The 18,355-nt window shown below is 40.4% G+C and overlaps 1 protein-coding gene across 1 annotated transcript; it reads right to left on the bottom strand.

The window, feature by feature from the left end:
• Window positions 1–487: 487 nt before the first annotated feature.
• On the bottom strand, window positions 488–18,276 carry LOC311146233 (tyrosine-protein kinase Lyn-like). Its single transcript, XM_084182738.1, has 13 exons — window positions 18,142–18,276; window positions 14,160–14,296; window positions 13,820–13,874; window positions 13,552–13,657; window positions 13,041–13,139; window positions 12,781–12,884; window positions 12,407–12,556; window positions 12,086–12,238; window positions 4,233–4,415; window positions 3,970–4,046; window positions 2,769–2,922; window positions 1,908–2,039; window positions 488–1,493 (listed from the first exon to the last, which is right to left on the bottom strand). The coding sequence occupies exons 2-13, from the start codon at window positions 14,289–14,291 to the stop codon at window positions 1,297–1,299; spliced, it is 1,542 nt and encodes a 513-aa protein (XP_084038864.1). The 5' UTR covers window positions 14,292–14,296; window positions 18,142–18,276; the 3' UTR covers window positions 488–1,296.
• Between the last annotated feature and the right edge of the window lie 79 nt (window positions 18,277–18,355).

The following is an 18,355-nucleotide window of genomic DNA, read 5'->3' as shown; positions in this document are numbered from 1 at the left end:
TGAAGTGACATCAATAAGGGATCCTCGCTTTCACCTTGATTCACCTGGTCAGTCTATGTAATTAAAAGAGTAGGTGTTCTTAATATTTGGTATACTCAGTGGATAAGATCTCCTATGCCTGAGTTAACCTTATTTTTGGCTTTTATCCCAAAACCCCATTATTTTTCCCCATAGGATTGGCTGAACGAACCAGAGGTATTCATTTCCGTTTTTTAGGACTACAAGCTGGCAAGGTCTATGGCGCTGCCCATGCGCTCACAGAATCATAATGGGACAGATACAGTGTTGCATCCTCTAACTATCTCGGGTTTTTTTTCTCATACTGAACGCCCTGATATCAATATCATCTTCCGTGTTTTTGAAGTCAATCAACTGTAATGATCTGCTCTGGAAATCAATTACATTTTCAAATTACATCACACATAACCCCTGGAGACATTTTAAACGTCTGACATGCTCTACTACAAAAAAGACGACCTGGCCAAAAATGATTTGATAGTTTATTGATATAGATCTTTGGCATTTATTCAGAGCACAGTAATCAAATGAAATCAAATTTTATTTGCCACATACGCCGAATACAACAGGTGTAGACATTACAGTGAAATGCTTACTAATCACACACATGGTCATGTCACTCACATCAATCTCATTGTAAAAAACAACACATCAAATATACATCACATTAGTAAATCATTAGTCTCTCGTGACAGCCTTAATATTAATACGATTAAACAGAAACATAATTTACATCAGTTAATGCCCCAAATTCAGAAATAGTCCAAAAGATCAGCTGCTAAATATCAATAAATGTACCTTGAAATGTAACAGTGCAAAGAAAAATACTTTTAATAGTACTGGTAAAAATGCTGATTGAATTCAACAAGCTATGGCTAAAATTATAATAAATATGTGGTAAAATATCAGTTTTGTGTTCAATGTGATGATTCTTCCTGTTTGTAACAGATTCAGTACATTATTTGTGATCATTCTCTGTAAAAATGCTGAAGTTTACTAGCAGGTTTATACTTCAATATGAAGTTGAATTCAAAGGTGAATCTTTAGCTTGCTTAACAAATAAACAAGCAGTCAACATGTCCGACAATATCTCGCTCTGCTGAATAACTGATTGTTTTGCTGGTGGATTGACGAAACCAGCACATTGGCAGACATTTTACATCCCAAATGGCACTCTATTCCCTATACAGTGCACAACTTTTGACCATAGAGCCCAACAGTAGTGCACTATTAAGGAAATAGGGTGCCATTTGGGACTCAGACATTGACTTTCTACTGCTACTGTTGGTACTGGCCCTCAGTGGCGGTGTAGAAATCATCCAGGACACTCTGGATGTAGTCAAATGTGGGCCTGTCCTCTGGCTTGCTCTTCCAGCAGGTGGTCATGATCTCATAGAGCTCGTTGGGACAGTTCTCAGGGCAGGGCATTCTATAACCTCTCTGCACTGATGTCATCACCTCACCATTGCTCATCCCTAGAAAAGGAAAAAGGGAACAAAGAATCAGAAGTGAAAAGAAGCAGGAACTCTGAAAAGCAGTTCCACCTAAATTGAAAGAAGCAAACATGACCAATTCTTATTTATGTAGAGAAAATGGTTGAGCAATAGAGGAATAAAATAAAAGAAAGTCAGATATTTTGGTATTTGTTAACACATCACAATAAATGCCATCAAAGCAAAGACAGGGGTCCTTATCTGGAGAAAACACCCCAATGATCTCTTGCAACATCTTTCATTAACCAGTAGATGGCGATAAATATCTGCTCACCTATTATTGAGTGCATTCAAGCTCCAAATTTTGCAGCATGTTGTTGGAAAATCAGTCTTGGGTAGCTAGTCTTAAATATTAACTGATTGTGTGCGTTTGTGTGTAAGGTTGCATGTAATTACCAGGGTAAGGTATTTTTCCATAGGTAATGATTTCATACAGGAGGACTCCGAAGGACCACATGTCTGATTTGATGGTGAAGGAGCCATAGTTGATGGCCTCTGGTGCCGTCCACTTGATGGGAAACTTAGCTCCTGTAATGGACAAACACTCACATTATTCAGAGGGGGAAAGAGTTTCTGACACTGATATAGGCCTATCAATACTGCAGGAGGAAAAACAAAGTAATGTTACATGCTGTACATGCTGACAGAAACATTCTTGTACAAACCAGGTCTGTATTAACTATGCAATATGTGTTGATAGCAGGTTTCCTTCTGACATGTTGACATTGCTGAAATTGACCTCTACTTCCTGATTGGCATGAGAATAAAAAAAACACACAATATGCAAATTACCACAGCCACAAAGTCAACATTGGCTATATCATAAAAATCCATGAAAACAAAAAATGTTTGGTCTTAATTTAAAGTTAGGGTTAGGCATAACGGTAGCAGTGTGGTTAAGGTTTGTGTTAGTGTTAGTTTTGAAATCAGATTTTAAGAAGATAAATTGTAGAAATGGGTGGGGTTTAGCCATAATTATGACTTTGTGGCTGTGGCAACTAGTGACGACCTGGTCCCTTAGATAAACAACAACATGTCTCGAGGGAATGGATGTACTTCTGGTCTCTACAAATACACAATTACACTACTGTAATACAACTCTTCAAAACACCAGGGAATTTCTCTTTCTCAGTCAAACACTAGACAGATCTTTTGAATCAGTTATGACAGTTATCACATGAAACACAACATGCATAACATTTTGGCCAGTGTAATACTGTACTGACTAATTCTAGCATGCACAGACTGGAAGCTTACCCTCTCTGGCTGTATACTGGTCATCCTCGATGACTCTGGCCAGGCCAAAGTCAGCTATTTTACACAGCAAACTCTCAGACACCAGGACATTGGCTGTTCTCAGGTCACGGTGGATGTAGTTCTTTTTCTCAATGTACGCCATGCCCTCTGCAATCTGAAAAAGGATGACATTTCCCCTCAGGGATTAATGAAGTACCTAAAGTATTTTCTAAAATGAAACTCAATTGAGCACTCAACCCAACTCAGTAGAACTTTCCGACTCTCTGACTTGTGTTGTTGTGTTCCCATAAAACAGTACTGAAAAATGGTTATTAACTAGACTCCTCCTCTTCTGACTAAAATTCAGTATAGTAATTTGCAATGCTGCACAACATAGTTAATGTATGTGTTTTACGTCTGGTTAGAATTGAATTAGCTACCAACCATTTGACTTTGTTAGTACTCAACGGGTTTAAGTGAGCTGAGCTGAGGAGTGGTTGTCCATTTGAGGGAAGGGACAAGTGTTTCATTTCATAAACGGCATCCTCTTTCACTAAGAGGATATGCAACTGTGGTTTGATGCAGTTTTCCCCAGAACTGACATTCCACAATTACCTGATTAAAGTTAATTCTGAATTTACCCCATCTAATTAGTATCTCAAGTGTACTGACATGGCATGAGGTATTTTGGTTAATATTTTATCCTTTTTTAGGTAGTTTACTTCTTTGGGTAGGCATATTATCAATGGTACATGTTAATCACACAGGAGGTTGGTGGCACCTTAATTGAGGAGGACGGGTTTGTGGTAATGGCTGGAGCGGAATAGGTGGAATGGTATCAAATACATCAAACACATGGTTTGTATGTGATTGATGCCATTCCATTTGCTCCGTTCCAGCCATTATCATGAGCTGTCCTCCCCTCAGCAGCCTCCACTGGTTAATCATAATTTTGTGTATTGACGGTTTGGTTTAACCTAATTTCTTCTACTTCCATGGGGTGTGTGAGGGACCACTGGATGGTCTTCACTTGGCACTTCTATGTTCTTAGTTTGTTGCAGCTCATTTGGAAAGTGTAAAAAAACATGGTATTCTGTTCCTCTTTCTGGTTTACCAATGGAAAAAGTGACATCAGCATCTATTTCTTAAAAGGAAAGAGTCTAGAAAGAGCAATGCTCTTAATCATTGAGACATAGAGAGATGTAAGAAGAACACGCATTACCTGTGCAGAAAAATCGATTAGCTTAGGTAGCAGTACTTTGCAGCCCGCCTCACTTTTTAGGAAATCTAAGAGGCTACCTACAAAAGGTAAAGAAACAAAATTGAGGAATAGAAACCAAACCAATGAAAATATGCAAAGGTGACTTACAGAACACTTCTGTAACTTCTGTATTATGTATTGATGAAAACAGTCCATGTTGGCCACAAAATAGTGTTTGAAACCAAGAGGTCTGTCTTGAAGGAATTGGACTGAGTGTGTGTTACCGTTGGACATGTACTCTGTGATGATGTAGATGGGCTCGATCTTGGTGACGACAGCGTAGAGGCGCACCAGTCTGTCGTGTTGCAGGGTCTTCATCAGGTTAGCCTCGTCCATGAAGGCCTCAGCTGACATGGTGCCTGGCTTCAGCGTCTTCACTGCCACCTTGGTCGTGTTGTTGTAGAACGCTGCAACAAGGAGGGATTTTCTCAGTATGAAGTATAAACCTCCTCATACATATTGTACGACTACTGCCCACTGTTTTCTGACCTCTAGGGCTACAGTGCCTTGCAAAAGTATTCCTACCCCTTGGCGTTTTTCCTATTTTGTTGCATTACAACCTGTAATTTAAATGGATTTTTATTTGGATTTCATGTAATGAACATACACAAAATAGTCCAAATTGGTGAAGTGAAATGAAAAGAATTACTTGTTTCAAAAAATTCTAAAAAATAAATAACGGAAAAGTGGTGCGTGCATATGTATTGCTATGAAGCCCCTAAATAAGATCTGGTGGAACCAATTACCTGCAGAAGTCACATAATTAGTTAAATAAAGTCCACCTGTGTGCAATCTATGTGTCACATGATCTCAGTATATATACACCTGTTCTGAAAGGCTCCAGAGTCTGCAACACCACTAAGCAAGGGGCACCACCAAGCAAGCGTCAGGGACAAAGTTGTGGAGAAGTACAGATCAGGGTTGGGTTATAAAAAAATATCAGAAACTTTGAACATCCCACGGAGCACCATTAAAATCCATTATAAAAAATGGAAAGAATATGGCACCACAACAAACCTGCCAAGAGAGGGCCGCCCACCAAAACTCACGGACCAGGCAAGGAGGGCATTCATCAGAGAGGCAACAAAGAGACCAAAGATAACCCTGAAGGAGCTGCAAAGCTCCACAGTGGAGATTGGAGTATCTGTTCATAGGACCACTTTAAGCCGTACACTCCACAGAGCTGGGCTTTACGGGAGAGTGGCCAGAAAAAAAGCCATTGCTTAAAGAAAAGTATAAGCAAACACATTTGGTGTTCGCCAAAAGGCATGTGGGAGACTCTCCAAACATATGGAAGAAGGTACTCTGGTCAGATGAGACTAAAATTGAGCTTTTTGGCCATCAAGGAAAACGCTATGTCTGGCGCAAACCCAACACCTCTCATCATCCCGAGAACACCATCCCCACAGTGAAGCATGGTGGTGGCAGCATCATGCTGTGGGGATGTTTTTCATCGGCAGGGACTGGGAAACTGGTCAGAATTGAAGGAATGATGGATGGCGCTAAATACAGGGAAATTCTTGAGGGAAACCTGTTTCAGTCTTCCAGAGATTTGAGACTGGGACGGAGGTTCACCTTCCAGCAGGACAATGACCCTAAGCATACTGCTAAAGCAACACTCGAGTGGTTTAAGGGGAAACATTTAAAAGTCTTGGAATGGCCTAGTCAAAGCCCAGACCTCAATCCAATTGAGAATCTGTGGTATGACTTAAAGATTGCTGTACACCAGCGGAACCCATCCAACTTGAAGGAGCTGGAGCAGTTTTGCCTTGAAGAATGGGCAAGCTTATAGAGACATACCCCAAGAGACTTGCAGCTGTAATTGCTGCAAAAGGTGGCTCTACAAAGTATTGACTTTGGTAGGGTGAATAGTTATGCACACTCAAGTTTTCTGTTTTTTTTGTCTAATTTCTTGTTTGTTTCGCAAAAAAATGTTGTGTAAATCAATGATACAAACCCCCCCAGGTTCCAGGTTGTAAGGCAACAAAATAGGAAAAATGCCAAGGGGGGTGAATACTTTTGCAAGCCACTGTACCTACTGTATCTTTTTGTCTCTTTTTTTATTTGAATGACATTTTGATTGGAAGATTTCACATAAACAGGTGACATGCATACTGTCTCACATGACTTAGCAACAAGGGAACCAATGCCAGTGCTAAGCAGTGTTGTAGTACTCACATCCAGGACTCAGACTTGGACTCAAGTCACGATTTTTATGACTCGTAACTCGACTCGGACTCGACCAGTGGTGACTCAGACTTGAACTTGGACTCGACCACTTGTGACTTTGCTGTCAGTAAACCTCTCTCTTAATTCAACATACTAGCTACAACACCAAATGTTAGATAGCTGTAATATATATTTAGCCTTACAAATGTGAAACAGTGTAATGAAAGTTAGCTTTAAAAAATGGTTGGACAGCAATGTATGGCACTACCAAGGGACTTGTGACTCAACTCATGACTTGAGTATAAAGGACTCCGGCTTGGACTCGGACTCGAACACTAGGGACTTGGGACTGCAGCGTAATAAATGCTCAATAAATAGAATTGAAGAATTAAGCTGTAACAGTTCAGAAAACATGAGTTTGTTTGACAGAGCTAAAAGTAGACAGCAAGGCCTCATTTATCAATGTGCGTGCGCACAAAAAATACTCTAAACCTTGCAAAGGTTGGTATTTATACAATTTGAACTTGACGGGAAAGTGTGCGTATCTCCACTCTCAACTTCTGTTCTTATTGTTCGTTTGGGGGAAATGTTTGATTATAATAATGGTAGGCTAATAAAAACATTAAAATGTAGGCCTAATGGTAAAACTGATGCATTTGCTGTTGGTAAGGAGATCGCATAGCAGCATGAAGTCTAATATATTTTATTATATAGGCCTAAATCATAATCATATTGCAGGACAGGTCTCTCCTTTTCTGACATAACTGGTTTAAATTATTCCTGCTACACAACAAATAGTAGGCTACCATTTATCAATCGCTCATTCAATAGCCAAGCATGCTCCAAAGTAAATAGACCGGTAGCCTTGGCAGTATGTTAAAGTATCCCACTTAGCAAAAACTGGTTGAATCAATGTTATTTCCACATAATTTCAACAACAACCAAATTATGTGATCACGTTGAATCAACGTGGAAAACTGATTGGATTTGCAAAAATTCATCAACGTAAGGGAATTTCGTGTTTTTTCCACACAACTTTGAACCTAAATTCCATGACATGGTGACAGTTTTTGTTGATTTCATGTTGAAATATCGTTAATTGACAAGTCAACCAACTTAGTGGCTTTGTGGTTAGAGTGTGAGTTTGATCCCCGGTCGAGTCATACCAAAGACTGTAAAAATGGGACCGGATGCATCTCTGCTTGGCACTCAGCATTAAGGAGATATATTGGGGGTAAGGCCCTGCGATAGACTAGCATCCTGTACTTGTACATTAAGCTGCCTCACGCTACAGAAACAGGAGATAGGCTCCTGCCCTATGAGACGTTCCAGCTTGCACAAGTATAATATGGCTCTGATTTATCAATGAAAACATGCGTGTTGCGTGCGATAGTTTGCTAAATTCCAATAACTTGTGGTGCAAGTAAATCCTAGACTGTCCACGTACGATATTTACACACGGTTGATAAATGAGGCCCCAGGAGCCTTCCCATGTGGGAAGAAAAACTGTTTCCATGTCTTAAAAATAAATAAATATGTGATGATGTTGAATCAACATGGAAAATTGATTAGATTTTCAAAAAGTCATCAATGTAAGGGAATTCCTTCTTTTAACCTACATTTTTTCTGTTGATTTCACGTTGAATTAATTTTAGTTGACAACTCAACCAAATGTAAATCAAAACTAGACATTGAAATGACGTCTGTGCCCAGTGGGTTGAGACAGATACATTTTCCTGTGTTGCAGCTTCCCTACCCTCTGAACAAAAATCAACTGTATGACATCTCTGGGGAATGATAATGGAACTACCAGAGAGACTCTCTTGCACTGGCTCTATGCACACTCACTAGACTCTACCCACACACTCACACATACTACACTGACATTCCAACACACACACACACACACACTCACACATGCATATTGACGCCACACACACACTCACACATAGACACACTTTCACACTCTTCACATACGCTGCTGTTACTCTGTTTATTATATATCCTCATTGCCTAGTTACTTTTACCCCTACCCACATGTACAGTGGGGAAAAAAAGTATTTAGTCAGCCACCAATTGTGCAAGTTCTCCCACTTAAAAAGATGAGAGAGGCCTGTAATTTTCATCATAGGTACACTTCAACTATGACAGACAAATTGAGGGAAAAAAATCCAGAAAATCACATTGTAGGATTTTTAATGAATTTATTTGCAAATTATGGTGGAAAATAAGTATTTGGTCACCTACAAACAAGCAAGATTTCTGGCTCTCACAGACCTGTTACTTCTTCTTTAAGAGGCTCCTCTGTCCTCCACTCGTTACCTGTATTAATGGCACCTGTTTGAACTTGTTATCAGTATAAAAGACACCTGTCCACAACCTCAAACAGTCACACTCCAAACTCCACTATGGCCAAGACCAAAGAGCTGTCAAAGGACACCAGAAACATAATTGTAGACCTGCACCAGGCTGGGAAGACTGAATCTGCAATAGGTAAGCAGCTTGGTTTGAAGAAATCAACTGTGGGAGCAATTATTAGGAAATGGAAGACATACAAGACCACTGATAATCTCCCTCGATCTGGGGCTCCACGCAAGATCTCACCCCGTGGGGTCAAAATGATCACAAGAACGGTGAGCAAAAATCCCAGAACCACACGGGGGGACCTAGTGAATGACCTGCAGAGAGCTGGGACCAAAGTAACAAAGCCTACGATCAGTAACACACTACGCCGCCAGGGACTCAAATCCTGCAGTGCGAAACGTGTCCCCCTGCTTAAGCCAGTACATGTCCAGGCCCGTCTGAAGTTTGCTAGAGTGCATTTGGATGATCCAGAAGAGGATTGGGAGAATGTCATATGGTCAGATGAAACCAAAATATTACTTTTTGGTAAAAACTCAACTCGTCGTGTTTGGAGGACAAAGAATGCTGAGTTGCATCCAAAGAACACCATACCTACTGTGAAGCATGGGGGTGGAAACATCATGCTTTGGGGCTGTTTTTCTGCAAAGGGACCAGGACGACTGATCCGTGTAAAGGAAAGAATGAATGGGGCCATGTATCGTGAGATTTTGAGTGAAAACCTCCTTCCATCAGCAAGGGCATTGAAGATGAAATGTGGCTGGGTCTTTCAGCATGACAATGATCCCAAACACACCGCCCGGGCATTGAAGGAGTGGCTTCGTAAGAAGCATTTCAAGGTCCTGGAGTGGCCTAGCCAGTCTCCAGATCTCAACCCCATAGAAAATCTTTGGAGGGAGTTGAAAGTCTGTGTTGCCCAGCGACAGCCCCAAAACATCACTGCTCTAGAGGAGATCTGCATGGAGGAATGGGCCAAAATACCAGCAACAGTGTGTGAAAACCTTGTGAAGACTTACAGAAAACGTTTGACCTGTGTCATTGCCAACAAAGGGTATATAACAAAGTATTGAGAAACTTTTGTTGTTGTCCAAATACTTATTTTCCACCATAATTTGCAAATAAATTCATTAAAAATCCTACAATGTAATTTTCTGGATTTTTTTTTCTCATTTTGTCTGTCATAGTTGACGTGTACCTATGATGAAAATTACAGGCATCTCTCATCTTTTTAAGTGGGAGAACTTGCACAATTGGTGGCTGACTAAATACTTTTTTTCCCCCACTGTACATACTGTATTACCACGTACCCCTGCACATTGACTCGGTACCGGTACTCCTTGTATATACTGTAGCCTCATTATTGTTTTTATTGTGTTACTATTTCCTTTTTTATTTAGCAAATATTTTTAACTCTGCATTGTTGGGAATGGGCTCGTACATACGTTTCACTGTAAAGTCTACACCTGTTGTATTCGGCACGTGACCAATAAAATGTAATTCGATTTGAAAACAATAACTCACTATATATTCTCGGGCTCCCGAGTGGCGCAGCGGTCTAAGGCACTGCATCTCAGTGCTTGAGGCGTCACTACAGACCCCTGGTTCGATTCCAGGCTGTATCACAACCGGCCGTGATTGGGAGTCCCATAGGGCGGCGCACAATTGGCCCAGCGTCGTCCGGGTTTGGCCGGTGTAGGCCATCATTGTAAATAAGAATTTGTTCTTAACTGACTTGCCTAGTTAAATAAAGGTAAAATTAAAAAATATAGTGTACTACTTTTAACCAGGGACCATGGAGCTCTGGTCAAAAGTAGTGCACTATGTAGGGAATAGGGTGCCATTTGGGATGTAAACTAATAAAATACAAGCTAGAGAGTTTCTCTGTATGTATTACTGACTAACCAGTGGAGTTCAGTACAAGTTTGAGCATTTTGAACCCTCCGTCTAGAATAGCATTTCTTTATCACATAAGTCTCCTACAACTCTATTGTGTTTCCACCGTGCTAGCTGAACAAGCCCTGAACTTCACCCCCATCTAAGCCTCTTTTAATTCCTCGTTTTGTATAGAGAAAAGGAGACAACTCTCCAGAGACATAACAAATGGAGGTGAATGAGAGGAAACAGGACTTTCGACGGTTCCATCTGTCTGGCTCACTATGCCATAGGAAAAGCCCTTAATGGTCAGAGAGGTCAGAGAAAACGAAGGAAACATCTTGAGCGCAGTACAGGAGGCCCCACAGTCCATTTGTATATTTGCAATGCCAAAAATGTCCTGCAATTCATCAAGGCCGAGGTGCAGGAAGGTAATGCATGAATAATAATAAAATCCAATGCAAATTCGACGTTAGACACATACATTTCCTCTACAGATGCCTCTGATAACAGTGTCCACAGCTCCTAGTACCAGTCCCATCCCTCCACTCTCTAAGGCTGCTAACAATCTCATAGAGACAGTAAGATCAACATTTGACTATGCCTGTCTGTCTCAGCTGCCCTACCCCTGATACAATTACACCACATTAAAGTGATAGTATTAAATAACAATGGAGGATTCTGACCAAACGTCTGCCATGACTCATGCATCCATTTTTATTACAATAAAGATTACTTACTAATTTTAATATCTGATAATCACTACTAGCCTACATTCTGCACACTCACACACACATATACAGTACAAACACAATCAAGCACACAGGGTGTACACTACATGACCAAAAGTATGTGGACACCTACTCATCGAACATTTTATTCCAAAACCATGGGCATTAATATGGAGTTGGTCCCCCCTTTGCTGCTATAACAGCCTCCACTCTTCTGGGAAGGTTTCCACTAGATGTTGGAACATTGCTGCAGGGACTTGCTTCCATTCAGCCACAAGAGCATTAGTGAGGTCGGACACTGATGTTGGGCAATTAGGCCTGGCTCGCAGTCAGCGTTCAAATTCATCCCAAAGGTGTTCGATTGGGTCCAATGGCGGCGAGCTTTACACCACTCCAGTCGACGCTTGGCATTACGCATGGTGATCTTAGGCTTGTGTGCAGCTGCTCGGCCATGGAAACCCATTTCATGAAACTCCCGACGAACAGTTCTTATGCTGACGTTGCTTCCCCAGGCAGTTTGGAACTCGGTAGTGAGTGTTGCAACCAAGGACAGACGATTTTTACGTACTACGCGCTTCAGCACTCGGCGGTCCCGTTCTGTGAGCTTGTGTGGCCTACCACTTAGCGGCTGAGCCGTTGTTGCTCCTAAGCATTACCACTTCACAATAACAGCACTTACAGTTGACCGGGCAGCTCTAGCAGGGCAGATATTTGACAAACTGACTTGTTGGAAAGGTGGCATCCTATGACGGTGCCACGTTGAAAGTCACTGAGCTCTTCAGTAAGGCCATTCTACTGCCAATGTTTGTCCATGGAGATTGCATGGCGGTGTGCTCGATTTTATACACCTGTCAGCAACGGATGTGGTTGAAATAGCCGAATCCACTAATTTGAAGGTGTGTCCACATACTTTTGTGTATATAGTGTATATTTCATTGACTCACCCATCCACACTTCTCCAAACTGTCCTGCTCCCAGTTTCTTCACCATCTTGATGGACTCCTTGGAGATCTCCCAGGCATCTTTGTCCCATGGCTTCTGAGCTTTGGGTTTATCACACGGCTTCTCCAGCTTTCGACAGAGACCATCTGATTGTACTGACAATCACACCACAAACTGATGTTGAGACATAGCAGAGTGCTTTTAGTATATAGAGAAGTTGAAATGTCTTAATTTAAGGTCATAAATAGTCAAAGTAAAGTCACCAAGCAAGACATTTACATTTGTGCAACATTACAGGTGGGCTCAAATACAGTGGTACTCACTGTAATAATGTTTTATCATGCTGCCAATATCAGGAAATGTGATTTTAGGAGAGATGTAGAAGCCTCCGTTATCCAGCATGCGGATCTTATAATGTTTCACAGCGTCTGTCCCCTGGGCATCCACATCTCTGATAGACATGGAATAACTTCCTGATAAAGAGAAAAAACACAATCACAATCATACTCATACTCATACATTCAGACATCCAAATACAATACAGTGAATAATATATAAAATAATAATATATTCAATTTAGCAGATACTTTTATCAAAAAATGACTTACAGTCATGCGTGCATAAATTATTTTACGTATGGGAATCATGGACAAGTTCTTTTCATTAGAGAGACATAGTTTCTCCAGTGGGTCCTTACCTTTTGATGTCTCACTCTCACGAATGAGGTAAGATCCTGCTTTGTTTGCAGGGGCCAAAAGTTGTCTCTCTGCGTCCTTCCTTGTAATATCCTTGAAAAACCATCTACGCAGAAAACAATATTATAGTGACACAATTTAGACATCCAATCTTCCCCTGAAATGAATGAAATAACAGCTATGTGCATCTATTAACGGTGACTAGAAAGCCTTGTTGGTGCTGAGAGAAATGTGTAAAAGTCATTATGATAATGACACTCACTCCTCTGTCTCCATGGTGTTGGCCTCGGCAACATAATTGGAGGGTATGAACCCTTCTTTCTTAGTGGTCAGAGACCTAGCCTTCCACCATTCACCATGCCTGAAAACAGTTACGATTCATATGATGTCAATGAAGGAAGGGACACAACAACAAGCTACTCTTAGAATAAAAGGGTTCCAAAAGGGTTCTTCAGCTGTCCCCATTGGAGAACCCTTTTTGGTTCCAATGAGAACCCTTTTGGGTTCCACGTATAACTAAAGGGTCCTACATGGAACCCAAAAGGGTTCTCATTGGAACCAAAAAGGGTTCTTCAAAGGGTTCTCCTATGGGGACATCCGAAGGTTCTAGATAGCTCCTTTTTTTCTAAGTGTGTTCTATTCAATGATGACACTGTAATCATCTTTATATAAAATGCTTGCAAAAACAATATTCCTCTTAGTCCAACATTGGGTTGGTTTATGCATAAAATCCAACACACTCAAATGTAATAATATGGAGAACAGGCACTTACTCTTCAAGAACCTTAAGCCTTTCGCCCTTCTTGAATCCCAAATCGTCTGCATGTACTGCATCATATGGGTATATTGCAATAGCTATTTTACCAGACTCGCTTTGCTCTGTGTTAGAAAAGAGGGGGGGAGAGAGTGGGAACACACTTCTCTGCAATCAAATGTTATTGGAATATTACAATGCACTGCAAAAGAACTGGAACCATCATACAATATTTGCTCTGCATCATTACTGTAACAATGTGCGATAAAGAAATGCAACAAGCATACCTTCCATATTCATGAATACCTGACCAGGCAGGAGACCTCCAGGAGGTGAGTTACTCTGTATCAAGATATAATTTCATATCAGAACTTCTGAACCGTAGTTTGCCAAAATGTTGTTATGGTTTTATTGTGCTAATCTATGAACAATAGTTTGAATCTAAGGTGAAGAGATAGTGAAAGAGACAGAGAAATGTGTGCTATTTCGTCCATTTAAATAAAAAATATGGTCAATATTCGAAGATTCATCAACAACGCACTTTAACCAATTTTGTCAATTGTTTCCAGGACAGGGATTTTTTGTAGTGATTACTAAAATACTGTTTCACCTGAAACTAGTACTTACTTTAGCATTTGGTTTACTGCAGGTGTGATCTTTCAAATCTACAGTTTGGTCGGGACGTACTGGCTGTCGGTTCTTGCCATCAAGCACACCTCCATTCAGACCGGCATTCAGCTTGGATTTTTTACAACCCATGTTGTCTGTTGGGAAAGACACAGAAGCTAACTTTAATGTATTGACCTCATCTTTCCCATTGGTTAATACCACAGATGGGCACATAGCATTTGGAACATGGCTTGTTATTCATCATCTCTATATTCCAGCTAAATGCCCATAAGGAATGAGGGATGGGAAACATCACAAAGATGATACATCAAACATAAGATAAACACTGACTGTATGTGTGTGTGTGTGTGTGTTAGCAGTGTTCATGACTGACTGTACACAGATGACCACTGCTCATAAACACAGATTACTTGTTATTAAGTAAAGTAGAACTGCAGTAGCTTGGGACTAAGTTACTATGACAGTGCACAGCAGAGTTTATGACAGTGCACTGATCAGGAGTCAACTGTGTCAATAACTGTAAAATATATAACTATTTATTTGCCGTAATATTGATAGCACACAACCTAGCACAGATCAAAGCCTCACTCACTCATTTAACTTTTATTCATTCACAAACATTAACAGGCATTATCAATGATTTACTTGTTTTTTTATGTCCTTCGGCATTGTTAGGCTTGGAAATGATAAATGATTTCGTATTCAGACAGAGTACACATACAGTATCTGAGCAACAAGCCTGTATAAACTAAGTATGGATTTTTGAGTTAGGCACTTTCTGTTTGAACAACTGGGCTCAGTTAGACATGTTCTCTCAGGGGAGTTGAAACCTCTCCTGTACTACAACACCACTTGATTCAGCGGTGTCTGCAAATGAAGTTACACCTCAAAATAGAAGCAAGTGGGTTGTGAGCAGCAGTGGTTGTGTATCAGTATCTCTCTCTTCCTCTCTCTCTCCCTCTTCCTCTCTCTCTCTCTCTCTCTCTTCCTCTCTCTCTCTCTCTCTCTCTCTTCCTCTCTCTCTCTCTCTCTCTCTCACAGTTTGGAGCACTATACTGTAAAGGTCACAATTTTAGGTATGTTACATTGTCTGCTGTGTAGGTTAATACCATAGACATGATACAGGCCGCGTTTTCTATCTACCAGCAGAAAACATGGTTCTACAGCCGGCTCACCTGGACCAGGTGCAGCACATGATTTACTGTGTCACAACATGTTTACACACTCCAATGACAATGCTCAGTGTCCAGGAGAATTCTCCAAGGATTTCAGTTATAAGTTATAAATATCGTATTATCTTATGAGCTACAAAATAATAGAATTAACACAATAGGCCTATTGCCTCATCTTAAACTACTGTGTTACTAAAACTGAGGGAGAGAAAAATATGGCATGGAGGAGGAGGTGTGATGGTGTGGGGGTGGTTTGCTGGTGACACTGTCAGTGATATATTTAGAATTCAAGGCACACTTAACCAGTATGGCTACCACAGCATTCTGCAGCGATACGCCATCCCATCTGGTTTGCGCTTAGTGGGACTATAATTTGTTTTTCAACAGGACAATGACCCAAAACACACCTCCAGGCTGTGTAAGGTCTATTTGACCAAGAAATAGAGTGATGGAGTGCTGCATCAGATGACCTGGCCTCCAGAATCACACGACCTCAACCCAATTGAGATGGTTTGGGATGAGTTGGACCGCAGAGTGAAGGAAAAGCAGCCAACAAGTGCTCAGCATATATGAGAACTCCTTCAAGACTGTTGGAAAAGCATTCCTCATGAAGCTGGTTGAGAGAATGCCAAGAGTGTACAAAGCTGTCATCATGGCAAAGGGTGGCTACTTTGAAGAAATATATTTTTATTTGTTGAACACTTTTCTGGTTACTACATGATTCCATATGTGTCATTTCATAGTTTTGATGTCTTCACTATTATTCTACAATGTAGAAAATAGTAAAAATAAAGAAAAACCCTGGAACGAATTGGTCTGTCCAAGCTTTTGACTGGTACTGTATATCTGTGATAAAAATAATGCATTCAACATAATGCATTCTAGTGCTCTGAATCAAATGCTGAAAAACAAACCCAACTACACTGTTGGGTCCTTTGGGTGTCAGGCTCTGGCTGTCTCAGTGCTGTGGCTGTATTTTTAGATGACTGACAGGATACAGGTAAAGGCTCCGGACAGATTAAAATAAGTATACAGAGGCTACGTGCTACTGTGGCTTCTGCACACTTCCTCATTTGACCAGCCACTGCCTTTTGCAAGGAACAACCCTCTCTGCATAATGTATGTATTTCTCAACCAAGTCTGGTGTTGTTTAGGTTTAATGTCAACTATTACTATCTTTAGGAATTCATTTAGTTAAACAATGCAGAAAGTGCAATTCCATTGAATAATGTTGAATAAATACAAAGACATTGATGAAAATAAAAAATTAACTTGAAGATGGAATCCACAGTAGGTGGAAACAGCGCCACTGGCCACCCCACCACCGTTGTTATGTTTATTGTTGCCGAGCTGAGGAGCATTACGCAACAGGTAAAACAAACGCAGCACTTATTGTGCTGTTCTATCGTGCAAGCAACGATGTCCAAGGGGAAAAAACAGTGTTCATTGTTTGCAGTAACATCGCAAACGGACGTGGCTATTTCACCATTAAGGATTCCAGCTTTAAACCATGCCTCACACACTTGGGTAGGCCTAGATTAGTGGAGGGGACAGTGCATGTGGGCATGCGCATGCCAGGTGTGTCAATTACACTCAGACTTCACATCCTTGTACCTGTTCCATTATGGCGTCTGTGGGAGCATCTCCATTTTGAAGTAGTCCATTTTCTTCTTCTACTACTTCTATACTGCCACCTGGAGTGTGTTGTTTGAACATGTATAATGCCAAGGTTGGTGATTTACTGGCACTTGCAGTTATGGAATGTTTGCTCAAAAGTATAATTAATTGGCTGATCCTTCCTGGTGACCTGGATGGAATTATGTGACCCTTCCATAACCCATAGGAAGTCCCACCCAGTTGACTACTTAAAAATGGTGAAAGTCCTCAATTGCGCTGCTCATGATAAACTGGGCTTGTGCGCATTAGAGTCCCCTATCTATCTCTATAACCATGTTTACATGCACACACTGATAGAAAAAGTACCCAATTTTCATACTTGAGTAAAAGTAAAGATACCTTAAAAGAAAATGATTCAAGTAAAAGTGAAATTCACCCAGTAAAATACTACTTGAGTAAAAGTCTAAAAGTATTTGGTTTTAAATATACAAATACAAAATATAAATAGTAAAGTACAGATACCCCAAAAAACTACTTAAGTAGTACTTTAAAGTATTTTTACTTAAGTAGGCTACTTTACACATTTATTGTATAAATTTACTGCAAGAAATGCATCATTCTGCAGGAGTTAATATTATATTATGAGAGGTTATAGGCCTATAGTCAGTGTCCATATTTGAGTTACTATTCCATTTAACCCCTATTCTGTTTATTCATGTTACAGGAATACTCATGAGCGGGATATCAAAGGTGCATGTAAACAGATTATCCCGAATAAGACTAAGCGGGATATGAGCTACTATATACGGAATACTGTGCCCATGTAAACGTGGTCACTGATCACACCATCGTGAAATGTGAGCGGGCGATGGGAACCTGCTGCATAGTGCAGTTTAAATTCTTTCTTTTAAACCCCACACATTTTTGGAAATAATATGTCACTTCCTAAAACATAGGCAACACCCTGGGTTGTACAGACAGAGGTTTAAGGACAATTTTAACTTGTGCACTCGGCTCAGTGGACCATATGACATTTTTTTTTATAGCAAAAATGTGGACAACATTGCCAAATAAATGGACTAGCGTTATGTTTATAGAAATACAATTAAGACTTGTTTGATTTAAACAAAATGTAGACAAGGAAAATACATAGAATAAAGGTGCAATGCCATAAAATAGGCTAGATTTACCTGTCAAATGTCACTAGTTGGAGATGCGGCTGAGCGGCTCATCCAAATAAAGACAAAATGTTTGTAATCCTCAACTTTCGTATGTCTACCTCTTCATTAGAGCTGACAATTAGAGTTACATTCATCTAACAGAATGAGGAACTTCATATGTTAAATGGTAGGGATTTTTTTTGTGTGCAACTTCCTGGTACAACGTTCTGTTTTGTCCAAAGCA

Source organism: Coregonus lavaretus (genome assembly GCF_964263955.1).
Source record: "Coregonus lavaretus genome assembly, chromosome: 19".
Classification (NCBI taxonomy): Eukaryota; Metazoa; Chordata; class Actinopteri; order Salmoniformes; family Salmonidae; genus Coregonus; species Coregonus lavaretus.
The sequence above is the reverse complement of the archived record's forward strand: the minus strand, read 5'-3'. Positions and strand labels throughout refer to the sequence as shown.

What these genes read in the sequence shown, in the direction of transcription:
- LOC311146233 (XM_084182738.1), bottom strand. Translation starts at nt 14,291, where the DNA reads ATGGGTTGTAAAAAATCCAAGCTGAATGCCGGTCTGAATGGAGGTGTG. An exon ending in AGGCTTAAGGTTCTTGAAGA is followed by an intron (nt 13,140 to 13,551) that starts GTAAGTGCCTGT and finishes AACTGTTTTCAG; the next exon opens with GCATGGTGAATGGTGGAAGG. An exon ending in CACAGAGTACATGTCCAACG is followed by an intron (nt 4,047 to 4,232) that starts GTAACACACACT and finishes TACCTTTTGTAG; the next exon opens with GTAGCCTCTTAGATTTCCTA.